This window comes from Pseudorasbora parva, chromosome 8 (assembly GCF_024679245.1).
Source record: "Pseudorasbora parva isolate DD20220531a chromosome 8, ASM2467924v1, whole genome shotgun sequence".
Taxonomy (NCBI): Eukaryota; Metazoa; Chordata; class Actinopteri; order Cypriniformes; family Gobionidae; genus Pseudorasbora; species Pseudorasbora parva.
The window spans coordinates 15792493-15812268 of record NC_090179.1 but is presented as its reverse complement, the minus strand read 5'-3'; the positions used below and the strand labels follow the sequence as shown (position 1 = coordinate 15812268).

The following is a 19776-nucleotide window of genomic DNA, read 5'->3' as shown; positions in this document are numbered from 1 at the left end:
TGTCGAAGCTGGGGTTGAGGCTGAACGCCAAGAAGAGTGTGCTTTCTCCGGCTCAGAGAACCACTTTTCTAGGTGTGAACTGGGACTCGGTAATTATGCGGGCGCAATTATCGCCAACACGCATAGCATCGATCCTGGCAGCCGCCAAAGAACAGAAGCTAGGCCGAGCCGTCACTGTGAAACAGTTCCAGAAACTGTTAGGTCTCATGGCAGCAGCGTCCAACGTGATACCTTTTGGCCTACTGTACATGAGGCCACTGCAGTGGTGGCTCAAAACAAAAGGGTTCTCCCCGAGGGGAAATCCGCTCCGCACGATCAAAGTCACGCGGCGATGCCTACGTGCTCTGGTCATGTGGAAAAACCCGGGGTTTTTATCTCAGGGTCCCGTGTTGGGGGCTCATGTTCGTCGCGTAATGCTAACGACAGATGCCTCTCTCACGGGCTGGGGGGCAACCATGAGTGGTCGCTCGTCCCAGGGTCTATGGCAGGAACATCAGCGGCACTGGCACATAAATCGGCTAGAGATGCTCGCAGTGTTTCTTGCATTGAAACAGTTCCTGCCCGACCTCAGGGGCCACCACGTACTAGTCAGGACAGACAACACGTCCGTGGTCGCCTATATAAATCACCAGGGGGGTCTGAGGTCTCGTCCGTTGGACAAATTGGCACATCGGATCCTCCTGTGGGCCCAAGGGAAATTGCTGTCAATCAGGGCAGTATATATCCCGGGGGCCCTGAATCAGGAAGCAGACAGCCTGTCGAGACAGGGGCCGAGGCCCGGGGAATGGAGACTCCACCCAGAGGTGGTGGAGCTCCTTTGGAAGGTTTATGGGAAAGCAGAGATAGACCTGTTCGTTTCGGCGGAGAATTCTCACTGCCCGCAGTGGTTTTCTCTGACCCATCCGGCCCCGCTGGGGCTGGATGCCATGGTACAGGAGTGGCCGAGGCTGCCTCTGTACGCCTTCCCCCCGATTGTCTTGCTTCCAGGAGTTCTGGAGAGGGTACGCCGGGACGGGCCCAGGTACTTCTAGTGGCTCCGAACTGGCCGACCCGAGTATGGTTTTCGGACCTGATATCTCTCCTGGAAGGCTCTCCGATGGAGATTCCGACCAGGAGGGATCTACTCTCTCAGGCGGGCGGGAGATTCCTGCACCCACGCCCGGAGATGTGGAAACTGTGGGCCTGGCCTCTGAGGGGGCTAGGCTCATAGAGGAAGGTCTCTCGGCCGAGGTCGTAGAGACCATCCTACACTCCAGAGCTCCGTCCACAAGGAAGCTGTACGCTTTGAAATGGAGACTTTTCTCAGCATGGTGCAGAGAACGCCAGTGGGACCCAGTTAACTGCCCGGTTGGTACAGTGCTGGAGTTCCTGCAGGCAAGGTTCTCGGCAGGGTTGACCCCCTCCACACTTAAGGTGTACGTGGCGGCCTTGGGTGCCTTCCACGTCCCTTGCAGTGGAGTGTCTTTGGGAAGACACCCTCTAACTACACGCTTCCTTCGTGGCACTTTAAGGTTGAGGCCAGTTATGCACTCGAGGGTCCCAGCATGGGACTTGGCCATTGTTTTGAGGGGCTTGTCCGGACCACCGTTCGAACCTCTGGAGGAGGTTTCGGACAAGTTCCTCACCTTAAAAACCATCTTCCTGTTGGCCATTTCGTCTCTTAAAAGAATAGGAGATATTCAGTCCCTGTCAGTAGGGCCCTCATGTCTAGAGTTTGCGCCTGGGAATGTGAAAGCATTTCTGCATCCCAGGCCGGGTTATGTCCCCAAGGTTCCTACGAGCCCATGGGGCCCCATCACTCTACAAGCCTTCTGTCCTCCTCCGTTTATGACGTCAGACCAGGAAAGGTTAAATCTGCTGTGTCCTGTGAGGGCACTGGATACTTATGTCCACAGAGCTGCCCTGTGGAGGAAATCTGAACAATTGTTTGTCTGTTTTGGACCCCCTAAGAAGGGGGCTCCAGTATCCAAGCAGAGGATGAGCAAGTGGGTGGCCGAGGCCATCTCACTTGCTTATGAAGCTACCGGGCAGCCATCTCCACTGGCTGTCCGGGCGCACTCAACCAGGGGTATGGCTGCTTCTAAAGCACTATTGTCGGGGGCTTCCCTCCATGATATCTGCAACGCGGCCGGATGGTCGTCTCCTTCTACCTTCGTCAGGTTCTACGAACTAGACCTGGCATCTACAGTAGGGGCACAGGTTCTCTCGTAACCGTGTGCGCTTCGGCTTCACACATACGAGACACTTGGTCCTATGGCGATGTGGGTATAAGCGTTCTCACAGCGTTTCGACGCAGCCCGAGTTCCCCGAAAGGGAACGTCTCAGGTTACGTATGTAACCCTAGTTCCCTGAGGGAACGAGACGCTGCGTCGCTCTGCCATACTCCCGGCGTGTCCGTGATCACTTACTTCAGGCTTTATCAGAAGTTAGTTCCTGTTTGTTTTCACGGACGTTTTATAGCGTCCGGTCGATGACGTCATCACGCCGACGATCGATCTTTTTTCCGATGGAATGGTTCTACAGGCGCTTCACGACGCATTAACGCAGAGGCGTTCTCACAGCGTTTCGATGCAGCGTCTCGTTCCCTCAGGGAACTAGGGTTACATACGTAACCTGAGACGTTTTCTACCATCTTGCTGATAACGTTTCTTTAGTCGTTCGGCAACCCTCCAGTCAGAACCACTGTAGGCGATCCACCCTTACAGACATGAAAACAAATGTTGGTTTCATGACTTTTCTGCTCTAGTGAGTTTTGGTAGACTGGGTAAACACAGCCTGATCTGCCGGCGATTTGATTTCGCTCTGCAACTCAGTCTGGAAACCTGTACATTAATTTCTACTCCTTCTGTTCCACTTTTGAGGGAACCAATCACAGACTGGCTTATCCGCCTGGTACGCTATTGGCAGGTTTAACACGTTGATCATGCCTCTTGTGCTCTGATTGGTTGAAAAACGATCCAATTGCATACAGATTCATTTGAATTATGCTCATTTATCACGCCTCTTGTGTAGTAGAAAATACAGGGCAGAATCCCCAAACCAATGTCTTAAACTGAGCTTGGTCTGGTGATAGCCAGACAAGTGTTTTGGCTCAAAATTGGTCAATATTAATCTAATTAATTTATAAATATTAATGTGAATGCAGTCAGTGCCATCTCAAGTGAATGTGAACAGTAGAAACAAAAAAAAGGATAGGTTACAAAACACTAGATCTGTCTCACAGTGTAAATGAATTAACAGAAAACAGATAATGTGATTGTATCTCGACTTCATCCATCATGTTAATCACACTACAATTGTCCTCGTCGTTGTGTATTAACTGTTAAAGTCAAGGGTAATGTGTGATGTTTTTAACTCTGACAGTATTTGATGATGTATTGTGTCGTGTATATTTGGACAGAGAGATGAAGACTGTAGCTCGATTATAACTGCATATATAAACACACTGTGAGCTGAATGAAGCTGCTATAATAGAAATACATGAACAAAATCAATCTCTATAGACTGACTGAACAAGAGTGAGAGAAGGATTTGAACAACAGATCGACTTACAGCACGCTGACTGTCATAAACAGATAGCCTGGCTCTGCCCTCCTACGTACTTCCGCTCAATTTTCACTTTCCTTCAGTACTGCGTCTGGGACTGCTGTGTAGTCTTAAGGCCGGAACACACCAAGCCGACGGTCGGCCATCGGGCAGTTTTTGTGCGTCGGCCAACGAAGTTTCCTCGGTGTGTTCCACACAGTTCCACGCCGTCGGCTGGCGTTGGTCCTCGTCGGCTGTTTTTCAGCCGATTCGACATGTTAAATCGGCGTCGCGGCATGTCGGTCAGTCGGGACATATGATCGTTCTGATTTGCTGTTCAGCTAGCGAACCAGTGCACGAGAAAATAAAACGGAAGTGACGAAGCAAGTAAACGACAGAGTCAAGAGGGAACACAGAACGCCTGTCTCCTCTATAGACAGTAAAAGAAAGGTGTCGTCTCATTTGATTATATTCCTCATTACGATACATGTTAACACATGTTAATATATATGGCTGTGTAGACCGAGGCAAGTGAAGACAAACTGATCAGCATGATCCAGCAAAGGCCAGCTTAGTATCACACTACGGGAAAATGTTAACGTTATGTCAACTGTGTGGCGAAAGCAGAACTGTGGCGTGAGATCGCAAATAAAGTTGTCATGTCAGGTAAGATTTCCTTTTTTGCAATAGTTTTTTCTTCTTCAGTAGTCCATATTTAAAAAAACCCTGCATGTTAGATTGTTGTGTGCAACTTTCATCTTTGCACAGCAGTTAATTTCACATTCAAAATGCACTAAAGATATCAAAACACTTAATGCATGTCTTTATGTCCAAAAGCAATGATAAATCCACAGTTTAGCCCTCATATATTTCGGTTGTACTAACTGTGTGGAGAGTTTTGCAAAAGTGACCAAAATGTATTGAGAAATGTGTTCAAGCGACTGTAAAAAAAAATGCTGTCATCCAGAATACATCCAGTTAAAAGTAGAACAAAAATGAACATTACAATAGCCATGAAATTGACATAACTCAGCGTAATGTTTTTTTTATTTTTTATTGTCCCTCAGAGAAAGAGCTCAAGAAGCGGTGGGATTCATTGCGAACCCAGTACATGTGTTACAAGAAACATGGACCCTCAGGAAGTTCTGGAGCTCAGAAGACCCACCTGCAGTTTCTAGAACCTCACACAAAAAGGAAGGAGTGCACCTCAAATCTAACTATCAGGGTACACACACACACACACACACACACACACACACACACACACACACACACACACACACACACACACACACACACACACACATATATATATATATATATATATATATATATATATATATATGTATATGTGTGTGTGTATAATTTATTTTATTTATTTTTTCTTTCCATTTGGACAAATGAACATTTTGCTTTTGGTAAAGTGGCCAATGAATGTTCAGATGGGTCTATTTACAAGTAATTCAACAAATCAACTTCCACAATGTGCATCTGAATAGATCCATTTAGCCAATGTGCAGGGTATTGTTTTAGCTATGCCCTGTTATTGTTATGGGTTATTGGTGAACAAGTGTAAGAATCTATTGTATCACATTGTTCACATTTTGATTGTTTCTTTAAGGAACCTTTGTCTGAAAGTGAATCCTGTTTACCCTCAGATGGTACCAACAGTGACACCTGGATTGGCACCCGTGAGGAGCCCAGCTTCATTAATGCTGAGCTACGGCCCAGTACACCCTTGGCTGAATCTACACATATAGCTACTTTTATAGCTATTCTCTATATAGCTATTTGTGCCCATTGTACTGAACATTGGAAAATAAAAAACTTTGACTTTGGGTAGTTGCATTCACAGTTCTTTATGTAAAAAAGGATCACAAAACACAAGATGATGCAGAATTCTAACCCTTATTTTGCTATTTGACATCTAACTAGCAGGGTAAATAAACACATCTGTATTGATGTTTTAATTTAAGAATAAATAGATTTTCAATTAATAGACATATTTTCATAATGTGTTACTTCCACAATACAATGTTATCAAAGTGCAATATCTGTAAACTAATAGTTAGCATGGTTACTGTCAGTTAAGTTCAGTGTATGGTTTAGTGTTACATTATTTTCATTAAAATTTCTGTGCCACTGGAGATTTCATTTCCAAACTGCTGTTATGTGATGTGCAAGAAGCAGCATGATATCATTTTGAAGAAATGTCACCATAGGCATGTTTCCAATGAAAAAAATATATACAAATTCTGTCATAATTCATTGAACTAGCACCAAGCATTGTCACAAACATAATTTACTGTAAATCAGAATTCGTCATACACATATATTTATTTTAACAATCCTTATAAGTGGCCATTGTTCAGATTGTGTCACATTAACTTCCACAATGCATCTGAATGAGCCAATTTGCAGGTTATTGTTTGAGCTATGCCCTGTTATTGTTATGGTTCATTGATAGGTGAACAAGTGTAATAATCTACGGTTTCACATTTTGACTTCGGGTATGGTTTCACCCATTTAGTGAGCGTTCATCGTATTTTTCGCGTCCGCTTCTACCTTTCCTCTTCCACAAGTAAAAGACCAAGGGCTGACAACGGCAATGCCATTTGCAACGTTCTGAAATGCACGAATCCGTCTGTGTGGGGAAACGAAAACGACAGCTGATATATTTATAGCTCTTCCGGTTTCCCGCTTCGAATAACGAAAACAGACTACTGCCACCAGCTGGGACGGAAAGGTATTTCCTCTAACACAGGCGCAGAACGGACGCGCTATTGGCCGTCTGATGTCGAGCGTCAGCTTGGTGTGTCAGGGCAACTTTGGACCGCTTTGGACCCAAGACGCTGCCGACGTGAGCCAACGTGAGCCGACTCAGCAGTTTGCTTTCGTCGCCACTAGTTGATCGGCGTCGGCTTGGTGTGTCCCTAGCTTTAGGTTTTCTCTGAACAAAATTTTACCGGTCCAATCAGCGAACAGAGGGAGTGGCTGAGAACGATGACGTTGATGTCGAGCACTAGTTTGAGATGTAGTTCAGTATTGGCGGCAGAGAAAGATGCAAACTAAACCATTCATTGCATTGTGGCACCGCTGCCGAATATCCAGAAGTTAAAGCAATAACAGTCTTTGCTGGGGGTTGTTGGTGGCCATGATGTTGTGGCCCTCCAACAGGGTAAATTCGGGAAAAGTTTGATTTTCCAGATCGCTTCGTTAGTGATGAAGGAGTTGGCTGAAGCTATTCGTACGGTAACGTTAACTTAACTGTTTCTCGTGGGGTCGGAAGGTATTGCCATCATTTAAGTTACAGGAACTGGTCAGTTATTTTATTGCCGTCCGTCTCTAACCATCCACGTAAAAATCCACGGCCGAGTTACCTACTGCTTTTGACAAACGCAAGGTCGTGTTGATATAATAGCTGTCCGAATCCACATCTCTGAGTTTTCAACAATATATCACTTCAAAATTCACTGTTTGTAATCATTTTTGACCACTGCAGAACACCATACGATTGCTTTGTTGTTATTAGGATGCATTTCTAGACTTGTATTTCCTGAAAATGCTGGCAAGTATTTAGAAGAGCAATATATTTCATCACCGCTCAAACAAATTAAAATAAAAGCACTTAAACATTTGAACTGGTCCGTTCCGTTATTTATAGCAGCATTTATTATCATACCAAGTATTATGACATTTTATTTATAGCATACAATGATGTTACGGACCGCGTGAGCACCGCGTTCCCGATCACAGAACTCTCCTCTCCACCAAGGCGTGAATAAATCACAATCCGAATACACGAGTTTGAGGTTTTATCCTATAGTTTTACTGAGGTGGCATGCACATGTGCACTTTTATTTTGTCGGATTTCCAAGAGTGAAACAGGCGAAGGGCACATGACATACATCACGACCAAACGTTTGCGATTGGTTATGGCAGATCCAGAGTGGCTCAGAGTCATAGACGCTCAGGGTAGATCCAATAGTTTTAAACTTCAACAGAGTGCCCGCTTTCGTGGAAATAAACCCTTGTCAATGGAGAGTGGCCAGACTCTAGCTGTGTCCCAAAGTGAAGTGCGGGCCTGCACTCACATGAGTGGCCTGCACTCACATAGGGTTTCAGCATTCGTGCTGGAGCACGCTTACGTCATTATGGTGCGACGGTTTCGGGTTTCAGCATTCGTGCCGGAGCACGCTTACGTCATGATGGTGCGGCGGTTTCGGGATAAACAGAAAGAGCGGCGCTCTCTGAACACAATGGAGTCCATTGCTCTGTTTTCTTTGTGGATAATTTTCTGTCGTTTGGTCCACGGTGGTCCACAGCCCTCTCACAGCCTGTTGATAAACAGATGTGTCGCCTTAGTGGCGCGAAAATGTTCACGTAATCGTGCTGCTCGTATTATGAGGTTTGCAAGGTAACAGCTGAAGTGCAGCAAGGACTTTGCAGCTTTGATTACAGACTCCAGCAAGGTTAGCGCTCACACTGCATGTGAACTGCGCCCGAGTCCAACAGAACCGTGCTCTGGCCCACCTCTTCCAAGCGGGCCAGGGCTGGCTAATCGAGCCGCGCCCGGGCACAGTTCGAAGCACTCACGAACCGCGCTTTGGTGGTCAAACGCACTCGGGCACGGTTCAAACAGGCTAGTGTGAGTACACCCATAGCGGCACTACGTAGGCTGTCCCAATGTGAAGGCTGCACCCTCTGAAGGCTGCATTTGAAGTGCGATTACGTCACAGCGGCACTACAAAGGCTGTCCCAAAGGGAGAGCTGCACCTTTGAAGGCCACATTTGAAGTGCGATTGCATCACAGCGGTGCGACGAAGGCTGCCGCAATTCATGAGCGACTTCAAAATGCGCCCTTCGGTTCTCAGGCAAAGGAAGGGTACAGCAGATGGGACTTTCCCACAACTTCGCAGCCTTCCCTATCCCAGAATTCATTGCACACTGGTGACTACAGGATTTGACTGGTCCGCATTCCCGCAGCACTCGGGAATCATAGCTATCAAAATCCAGCGTTCGGCACTTTGCGTACGTGAGTTTTTGTTGTAGATGTCTGTCTTTAAAAAAAAAAAAAAACGTTGTGTATTGTGCTAATTAATTGAGATTTCTTACAGCTCTTACAGGTTTTTGGCCTTGTCTGTTCCGTTGCTTCTATTACTCTCCCCTTTTTTGTAAGTCACTTTGGATAAAAGCGTCTGCTAAATGATTAAATGTAAATGTAGCACTCGATCAGATTTCCCAGTTAAAGACGGTATAGCGGTCGGTAACTCAAGTGTAGCCTACAATTGAACACAACGCAACAGCGCAAGCGCAAGCGCTTGAAGTAAATAAAACGTTTAGTGCATTCGCACAGTTCCCAGTTCCCTGCCCTGAGCAACCAAGATGAACTTTAATTTCCCAATTTTTAAATATTTATTTCTCAACCATTCTCTCGAGAAGATGAATCAGTCCATTATCACCCCTTTCGCTGTTTCTTTCTTGTTCTTTTTTTCATACACTTTCTTTGAATAGCCTTCAAAATATAATCTGCGCGGGGCTGTATTTTCGTCCCGCTCCCCACTCACCGCACTATTCCGCTCGCGCGTAAAATTCACTCCATGCTCAGCCGCTATAAGCGATTTTATTCCCGACCCGACTGATCCAGCTAAATTTATATTTTGTTTCCAGAATCTATCTTTTAAATTTCCCTTACAGAAAGAGAGACATTGGGTATAGGAATTGTCCTTGCAATCATTTATTTTTCTTACAGCATAGTAGCCTACTGTCAACACCGTAGCTAAAACAAATATCACAGAAAAAAAGGCTAGATCAAATGTGACATCTGTCACTCAGAATTATAAGAAAAAATGTAAATAAATGAAAACATCTCAGGTTACGTATGTAACCCTAGTTCCCTGAGGGAATGAGACGCTGCGTCGAAACGCTGTGAGAACGCCTCTGCGTTAATGCGTCGTGAAGCGCCTGTAGAACCATTCCATCGGAAAAAAGATCGATCGTCGGCGTGATGACGTCATCGACCGGAAGCTATAAAGCGTCCGTGAAAACAAACAGGAACTAACTTCTGATAAAGCCTGAAGTAAGTGATCACGGACACGCCGGGAGTATGGCAAAGCGACGCAGCGTCTCGTTCCCTCAGGGAACTAGGGTTACATACGTAACCTGAGACGTTCCCTTTCGGGGAACTCGAGCTGCGTCGAAACGCTGTGAGAACGCTTATACCCACATCGCCATAGGACCAAGTGTCTCGTATGTGTGAAGCCGAAGCGCACACGGTTACGAGAGTACCTGTGCCCCAACAGTAGATGCCAGGTCTAGTTCGTAGAACCTGACAAAAGTTAATGGAGACGACCAACCGGCCGCGTTACAGATGTCATGGAGGGAACCCCCCGACAACAGTGCTTTCGAAGCAGCCATACCCCTGGTGGAATGCGCCCGGACAGCCAGTGGAGACGGCTGCCCGGCCGCCTCGTAAGCAAGTGAGATGGCCTCGACCACCCACTTGCTCATCCTCTGCTTGGATACTGGAGCCCCCTTCTTTGGGGGTCCGAAACAGACAAACAACTGGTCAGATTTTCCCCACAGGGCAGCTCTGTGGACATATGTATCCAGTGCCCTCACAGGACACAGCAGATTCAATCTTTCCTGGTCTGACGTCTTAAACGGAGGAGGACAGAAGGCTTGAAGAGTAATGGGGCCCCGTGGGCTCGTAGGAACCTTGGGGACATAACCCGGCCTGGGATGCAGAAAGGCTTTCACCATCCCAGGTGCAAACTCTAGACATGAGGGCCCTAAAGACAGGGACTGAATATCTCCTATTCTTTTGAGAGATGAAATGGCCAAAAGAAAGATGGTTTTTAGGGTGAGGAACTTGTCCGAAAACTACTCTAAAGGTTCGAACGGTGGCCCAGACAAGCCCCTCAAGACAATGGCCAAGTCCCATGCTGGGACCCTCGAGTGCATAGCCGGCCTCAACCTCAAAGTGCCACGGAGGAAGCGTGTAATCAGAGGGTGTCTTCCCAAAGACACTCCACCGAAAGGGACGTGGAAGGCACCCAAGGCCGCCACGTACACCTTTATTGTGGAGGGGGTCAACCCTGCCGAGAACCTTGCCTGCAGGAACTCCAGCACTGTACCAACCGGGCAGTTAACTGGGTCCCACTGGCGTTCTCTGCACCATGCTGAGAAAAGTTTCCATTTCAGAGCGTACAGCTTCCTCGTGGATGGAGCTCTGGAGTGAAGGATGGTCTCTACGACCTCGGCCGAGAGACCTTCCTCTATGAGCCTAGCCCCCTCAGAGGCCAGGCCCACAGTTTCCACATCTCCGGGCGTGGGTGCAGGAATCTCCCGCCCGCCTGAGAGAGTAGATCCCTCCTGGTCGCAATCTCCATCGGAGAGCCTTCCAGGAGAGATATCAGGTCCGAAAACCACACTCTGGTCGGCCAGTACGGAGCCACTAGAAGTACCTGGGCCCCGTCCCGGCGTACCCTCTCCAGAACTCCTGGAAGCAAGACAATCGGGGGGAAGGCGTACAGAGGTAGCCTCGGCCACTCCTGTACCATGGCATCCAACCCCAGCGGGGCTGGATGGGTCAGAGAAAACCACTGCGGGCAGTGAGAATTCTCCGCCGAAGCAAATAGGTCTATTTCTGCTCTCCCATATACCTTTCATAGGAGCTCCACCACCTCTGGGTGGAGTCTCCATTCCCCGGGCCTCGGCCCCTGCCTCGACAGGCTGTCTGCTTCCTGATTCAGGACCCCCGGGATATATACTGCTCTGATCGACAGTAATTTCCCTTGGGCCCACAGGAGGATCTGATGTGCCAATTTGTCCAACGGACGGGACCTCAGACCCCCCTGATGATTTATATAGGCGACCACCGATGTGTTGTCTGACCTGACTAGCACATGGTGGCCCCTGAGGTCGGGCAGGAACTGTTTCAATGCAAGAAACACTGCGAGCATCTCTAGCCGATTTATGTGCCAGTGCCGCTGATGTTCCTGCCATAGACCCTGGGATGAGCGACCACTCATGGTCGCCCCCCAGCCCGTGAGAAAGGCATTTGTCGTTAGCGTTACGCGACGAACATGAGCCCCTAACACGGGACCCTGAGATAAAAACCCCGGGTTTTTCCACATGACCAGAGCACGTAGGCATCGCCGCGTGACTGTGATCGTGCGGAGCGGATTTCCCCTCGGGGAGAATCCTTTTGTTTTGAGCCACCACTGCAGTGGCCTCATGTACAGTAGGCCAAGAGGTATAACGTTGGACACTGCTGCCATGAGACCTAACAGTTTCTGGAACTGTTTCACAGTGACGGCCCGGCCTAGCTTCTGTTCTTTGACTGCTGCCAGGATCGATGCTATGCATGTTGGCTATAATTGCGCCCGCATTATTACCGAGTCCCAGTTCACACCTAGAAAAGTGGTTCTCTGAGCCGGAGAAAGCACACTCTTCTTGGCGTTCAGCCTCAACCCCAACTTCGACATATGTGCGAGAACAGCATCTCGATGCTGAACCGCCATCTGCTCTGTATTCGCTAGAATCAGCCAGTCGTCGATATAATTCAGTATGCGGATGCCCTGCAGACGCAACGGCGCCAGGGCTGCATCCACACACTTGGTGAATGTGCGGGGTGACAGTGCTAGACCGAAAGGAAGTACTCGATATTGGTATGCCTCTCCCCCGAAGGCAAACCTGAGAAACTTCCTGTGATGTGGAAGGATGGAGACATGAAAATACGCATCTTTGAGGTCTATGGTGACAAACCAATCCTCTAGTTTGATCTGCGACACAATCTGTCTGAGTGTGAGCATCTTGAACTTGAGCTTGGCCACCGAGCAATTTAGTAGACGCAGATCTAATATCAGGCGTAAGCCCCCATCCTTCTTCGGCACGATGAAGTAACGGCTGTAAAAGCCAGACTCCCTGCTGGGAGGGGGAACCCTCTCTATAGCCCCTTTTTGCAGGAGTGTCTGTACTTCCTGTGCCATAACCAGAGCCTACTCCGGGCCCACCTCTGTAGGTAGGACACCGCTGAAAGGAGGTGGCGGACTTTTGAATTGAATGGCGTACCCCCTTTCTATTATCTGCAGGACCCAATGAGATATATTTGATAGACGTTTCCACTCGTCTAGAAAATCTACTAAGGGAACCAGCCTCTCGAGGCTGGCCTCTGGTGTACTTTGAGCAACAAGCACAGTGCCCTGAAGCGGCGGACCGGCAGGGAACGACTGACTTGACTGCTCGGGGGCCCCCCGAAGGGGGCGCGGACCACCCTTGGGTGGCCCGCGGAGACCGACTGCGCCCCGGCATTGCGGCGGGGTTGGCAGTGCGGCCCCCAGAGGGTGCCGCAGGGAAACGGGTACCGTTGGCAGGGGTAAACACCGTTTCCCTACGGGGGGAACCACCCTCAGCGTCCTGACGCTTCTGGCGTCAGGAACGCTTCGACGAGGCCTTCTTGGCGATCAGGACTGTCCTCAGATCAGCCCTGCCCCTCGAAGGCCTCGTCTGAGAGCGCCGCCCCTCGTCCCCACGCTGAGGGGGAGTTCGGGTAGCGACGCTCTGCTTTTGTTGAGCCCTGTGTGAGGAGCTCGTACCCGGTTTGGGCTGCTTGGTGTCAGCAGCAGCCCCAGGGACCTGGACCCGGAGAGGGAGAAACTGTTTTAGCGCCGCAGCTTGCTTTTTTGACTCCTGGAACCTCTCGGTGACAGTATGGACTGCGTCACCGAAGAGGCCACCAGGAGAAAGCGGCGCGTCAAGCAGGAAGCTTTTCTCCCTCTCTTTGATGTCTGTGTGGTTGAGCCACAGGTGCCTCTCCGTGACCACCAGGGCTGCCATAGAGCGGCCAACACATCTGGCCGTCTCCTTGGTGGCCCGGAGAGCTAGATCGGCAGATGTCCTGGGCTCAGTTACTATATCTCCCCCCACAACATCACTATTATCCAGATCCCTCAGCAGGTCAGCCTGATATGCCTGCACGATCGCCATCGTGTGCAGGCATGCGGCGGCTTGACCCGCTGCCGAGTCGGGGCCTTAAGGGACGATGCCGATGAAGGCGAGAGATGGCTCGCGAGCGTCTCTTCTACCTTTGGCATCGCCCCATAACCATATTGTCTCAGCCCGGCGATGTTGCTGTAGACCGAGGTCTGCGGGCTGAACACTCTATATGATGCCGGTCTCCTCCATGATCTTGCCACCTCGGTGTGCAAGTCATGGAAGAACGGCAGGCCCCGCCGCTGAGGCTCTGAAGCGCGAGACGGCAGGAATCTTTCGTCTAATTTACTGAGACGCTTTCTTCCTGCCTCAGATCTCTCAGTGGGCCAGTCGATGTTTAATCTGGCCACTGCTCGCGTCAGAACCTCAACTAGCTCCTCACTAGCAGGGGACTGAAGTGGCGAGTCTTCAGTCTCGATGCTTTCAACGTCCACCTCCTCAGAGCTGGACAGATGAAGCACCGGCGACTCTCTCGGGGGGGAAGAAACCGCCATGCGTGCTTCCATGCCCCGAGAAGAGCCGCTGGATGGTGCAGGTGAGGGCAGAGATAAGGCAGCGCCCATCTCTCACCCCTCTGCCACATCCAATTGTGATCCCCACGACTGCAGCCTCCACTCCGCCTCGGCGACAGCGGGACCAGAGCTGCGGGGAACACGAGCCGAGGCACCCTCCTCGAAGAGTGCCCGGCGGGAGCGCAGCGTTCTTAATGGCAATCGCTCACAGTGCTCGCAAGCAGCCCCCTCGAGGGCTGCCTGGGCATGCTGCGCTCCCAAGCATGCAACACAGAGAGAGTGTGTATCCCCACCCGTGATGTAGCGTGGGCAGGGAGGAACACACTTCCTGAAATTGCTGCTTTCACTCGCCATTTCTATCTATTTATTTTCTCTTTTCTTTGTTAATATAGGAATATTTAACAAAAAGGGTGGAAAATCTCTGATAATGGACAGACAAAAACACCAAATAGACACACAGGTTCACACAGATCGCTTGCTGAAGGCTCAGAAGCTAGTTCCTGTTTGTTTTCACGGACGCTTTATAGCTTCCGGTCGGTGACGTCATCACGCCGACGATCGATCTTTTTTCCGATGGAATGGTTCTACAGGCGCTTCACGACGCATTAACGCAGAGGCGTTCTCACAGCGTTTCGACACAGCTCAAGTTCCCCGAAAGGGAACTGCTGACTTAGATGCTAAAATAAAGTTTTTTATATGAATGAATGAATAAATGTTCACTGACGACGGTCACCGAAAGATCGATCCTCCAAAGGCTGAATGCGTGGCCAACACAGAACAATTTAAATGGCTAGGCTATAGTATTAGTTTATTATTTTTTATGCAAGTTATTTGTAAATTAAACAAAGAAACTGCTGTCTTTTGTTCATTTTCGTTAACTTCAAACGTAGGCTAAATTAAAGAGAAGTGGTTGTTCTGGAGCCTACATTGTTTATTTTTGTAATGCACGTTATAATTTGTAGCTACATTAAACACATTTATATATGTTTATACATATATTTTCTTGTCATGTAATTTAAAATGTGTAAATGAAAATACATTGGTCTATATATTAGCTTACCCTTTTTAAAATATAGCCTATTTATAGACCAATAATATAACTTAAGTTTAACATCAGAAACAACAGAAATTTTTATTATCAGCCAAACCAGAAGAAAACACTTTTCTACACTTTCATTGCGCTGAGCGGGAGTAGCTGGAGCTGGACCGGGATGGGGAATAATGCACAATAGAGACTCTGGTAAGGCCACATTCTGGGGTGAGCAGGGCATATTTCCTCTGTCCGCAGCTTTGCGAGGCTGAATCGGTCGACGGCTGGTATGTCATAAAAAGTAGACAATGCATCTGAGATGATGAGTTTAATAAAAATAAGTAGGTCAACTTAAAAAAAAAACTTGGACGTATATAGGCTAAATGTTTAAAATATATTGTAACAGTTACATTTAACATAAGAAATAAACTGTTAACTAATATTTGTAATTTGACAATATTTAAGCCGCTAGATTTAGGCCTACATATGGTCCGGTCTTCCATCGTCGCAGGCTTTGAACTGAAGCATGTCAAAACCCAATAAAAAGCTTTAAAAAAAAATATATATATATATATATATATATATATATATATATATATATATATATATATATATATATATATATATATATATATATATATATTATTATATAGGCCTATCTCCATTTCTCTTTTTAAAATCTCCTCACGAACGTCCGCTGTCAGTTGTCACAATCTGCTAGGCCATTAACGACGCTTGGTTCATTGTTGCCAAGTCTGGAATTGGGCTGCATTTAGGCTACTGTTGCTTTGGGGTGTTTGTAGCCTATAATCCACAGGTTAAGTTGTCTTTACTTACACAATATTTCTACCGCCCACGCCCCGCATTTTTGGGATATTTTGGCCTATTCTGGCCGTGATTCCGATACTTTTGAATAATAATTGGAGGGGTTTTGTTATTCAGACCTGGCAACCCTATTCCTCGGTTCGCCCTTCGTGCCGCTTCGTGCACTTTGAAGGCGTGGCCTGGCCTGGCCTTCGAAGTGCATGGCCTTCGAAGTGCGCACCCTTCACTTTGGGACACAGCTCATATGTACAAATGAAATGTACCAGAGTCTGGTAAAACCAGGCTAATAAACAGAGCCACTAAGACTGATATAAGAACTAGACTGACCAACCAGAAATGAGTTAGGGATAATCAGTCTTACTTTTCAGATTCAAATGACACCAATCTACCTTTATATGTAACTGGTTTAAATCGGTTATGATCAGAATTTAAGAAATCAATGAGATGACTAACTTGTAAGACTAGTTTAAGAAGTTTAAGCAACCGGCCGCATATATACTGTCTAAATGTTGGTTAAACAGTATATACAGTCTTGTTCAAAATAATAGCAGTACAATGTGACTAACTAGAATAATCAAGGTTTTTTGTATATTTTTTTATTGCTACGTGGCAAACAAGTTACCAGTAGGTTCAGTAGATTCTCAGAAAACAAATGAGACCCAGCATTCATGAAATGCACGCTCTTAAGGCTGTGCAATTGGGCAATTAGTTGAATTAGTTGAAAGGGGTGTGTTCAAAAAAATAGCAGTGTGGCATTCAATCACTGAGGTCATCAATTTTGTGAAGAAACAGGTGTGAATCAGGTGGCCCCTATTTAAGGATGAAGCCAACACTTGTTGAACATGCATTTGAAAGCTGAGGAAAATGGGTCATTCAAGACATTGTTCAGAAGAACAGCGTACTTTGATTAAAAAGTTGACTAGAGAGGGGAAAACCTATAAAGAGGTGCAAAAAATGATAGGCTGTTCAGCTAAAATGATCTCCAATGCCTTAAAATGGAGAGCAAAACCAGAGAGACGTGGAAGAAAACAGAAGACAACCATCAAAATGGATAGAAGAATAACCAGAATGGCAAAGGCTCAGCCAATGATCACCTCCAGGATGATCAAAGACAGTCTGGAGTTACCTGTAAGTACTGTGACAGTTAGAAGACGTCTGTGTGAAGCTAATCTATTTTCAAGAATCCCCCGCAAAGTCCCTCTGTTAAAAAAAGGCATGTGCAGAAGAGGTTACAATTTGCCAAAGAACACATCAACTGGCCTAAAGAGAAATGGAGGAACATTTTGTGGACTGATGAGAGTAAAATTGTTCTTTTTGGGTCCAAGGGCCACAGGCAGTTTGTGAGACGACCCCCAAACTCTGAATTCAAGCCACAGTACACAGTGAAGACAGTGAAGCATGGAGCATCATGATATGGGCATGTTTCTCCTACTATGGTGTTGGGCCTATTTATCGCATACCAGGGATCATGGATCAGTTTGCATATGTTAAAATACTTGAAGAGGTCATGTTGCCCTATGCTGAAGAGGACATGCCCTTGAAATGGTTGTTTCAACAAGACAATGACCCAAAACACACTAGTAAACGGGCAAAGTCTTGGTTCCAAACCAACAAAATTAATGTTATGGAGTGGCCAGCCCAATCTCCAGACCTTAATCCAATCGAGAACTTGTGGGGTGATATCAAAAATGCTGTTTCTGAAGCAAAACCAAGAAATGTGAATGAATTGTGGAATGTTGTTAAAGAATCATGGAGTGGAATAACAGCTGAGAGGTGCCACAAGTTGGTTGACTCCATGCCACACAGATGTCAAGCAGTTTTAAAAAACTGTGGTCATACAACTAAATATTAGTTTAGTGATTCACAGGATTGCTAAATCCCAGAAGAAAAATTTTTTTTTGTACAAAATAGTTTTGAGTTTGTACAGTCAAAGGTAGACACTGCTATTTTTTTAAACACCCCTTTCAACTAATTGCCCAATTGCACAGCCTTAAGAGCGTGCATATCATGAATGCTGGGTCTTGTTTGTTTTCTGACAATCTACTGAACCTACTGGTAACTTGTTTGCCACGTAGCAATAAAAAATATACTAAAAACCTTGATTATTCTGGTTAGTCACATTGTACTGCTATTATTTTGAACAAGACTGTATGTGAACGTGAACTAAAATCAAAAACACTGAATTGAAGTGTGGTTTTGTCAACACCACACTTCAATTCAGTGTTTTTAATTCTAGTTAACGTTCACATATATACTGTCTAACCAACATTTATTCAGACATGATAAGAACTCAGAGTTAAACTGTGTCAAAACAAATTAATCTTGATTATTTCAGATAGATTTGATAGACAGGTATCTAATGGTTTACAATCAGCCAATCAGCTGTCAGCTGTTCAATTTAAGACAATTAGATAATACCAGTTTAGGTCAAACCAATAACAGAGCAATGCTTGATTTTGTTCAGTCTGTGTGTAAATGCTGGATTAGCAATATAAAGAAAAACACTTTAACAAAACTTGGTCAGGTCAAAGTGTCTGAATCATTTTGGTCTAATTTTTTTAAATAAATTTTACTGGTAGTCTACTGTATGAGGAATGTTTAGGTATAATATGTCACAGTTTACTTTATTTTGTTATCCTCACTGGCTCACTTACATAAATGTATATACTATAGTGTCCTGCAACCACTAAAAAATATCAAAAATGATATCTGGGGTCTGAATAATTGTTGGTTCGACTGTATGGTCTACCCAACACCTACATTACTTTCATACATTTTTCTTTGATCACTGAATACAATAAATCAAACATGAGTGATCTGTTCTCCATAAAACTCTGACCTGAGCTTTGAGATGTAGGGCAGACACTGGAGGAATCCCCTCACTTCACTCTCTTCATCTGTCCAGTCTATCAGCTCTACTGGTTTCTTCTCTGTTTGGAGTTTCAGCACTTCTAGGAGGATGGAGCTCTTTCTCTCTGAGAGGTTTATTCTCCAGACTGCAGGAGCTGACAACCGATAAACTGACTGTAATGCTGGAAGGACACTTCTGCCTGTTTGAGTTTCATAGTCCTTCACATGTGAACACAGATCCAGCAGGAAATCACACTGATGAATCTGATAATAGTTATCATCTTCATCATAGGGGAAAGATGTGTAGCTGCACACAGATTTTAAATGTTCAGTGAAAATTTCTCCTGTAGATGATTGTAACTCTAAAGCGGCAACAGTCAGAAATACTAGAAACTGAAAAAGAGACTTCTTCTGATCTTTAACTGCATTACAGCCAAATCTGTGGAAACAAAGATATTAGTTTACGATATGTGGTCTAAATCACTCTGTTTGATTCACAGGAAAAAAATTAAAAGCTATTTACAAAGTACAAGAGTAAGTTCTACTAAAAACAACAAATAATTTGACTAAACATTTACATTGAAAAATTGCATTCTCACCTGAGCTGTGAGATGTAGGGCAGACACTGGAGGAATCCCCTCACTTCACTCTCTTCATCTGTCCAGCCTCTCAGCTCTACTGGTTTCTTCTCTGTTTGGAGTTTCAGCACTTCTAGGAGGATGGAGCTCTTTCTCTCTGAGAGCTTTATTCTCCAGACTGCAGGAGCTGACTGATAAACTGACTGTAATGCTGGAAGGAGACTCCTGCCTGTTTGAGTCTCATAGTCCTTCACATGCGAGTACATATCGAGTAGCAAATCACAATTCCCATAGGTTATGTATGAGTATAATGTCTCCATAAATGTCTCTGTGATTTCTTTCTGTAAGATAGACACTTGCAGACACACATCAAGTACCAATAATCTCGATCTCCAGTCTGTCTCTTTGACATATGCATTCTGTAGGGGAGGTAACCTATAAAAACAATGAGCATATTTAG

At 46.1% G+C, this 19776-nt stretch overlaps 1 protein-coding gene across 1 annotated transcript in view; it reads right to left on the bottom strand.

The window, feature by feature from the left end:
• si:ch211-281l24.3 (uncharacterized) overlaps positions 1-19776 on the bottom strand; it is a 146062-nt gene that overhangs the window by 74351 nt on the left and 51935 nt on the right. The window contains exons 21-22 of the mRNA XM_067450756.1: positions 19338-19751; positions 18728-19177 (exon numbers count right to left, since the gene is read on the bottom strand). Of these exons, the coding sequence (XP_067306857.1) occupies positions 18728-19177; positions 19338-19751 (864 nt within the window). The remainder of the gene's footprint in view (positions 1-18727; positions 19178-19337; positions 19752-19776) is intronic.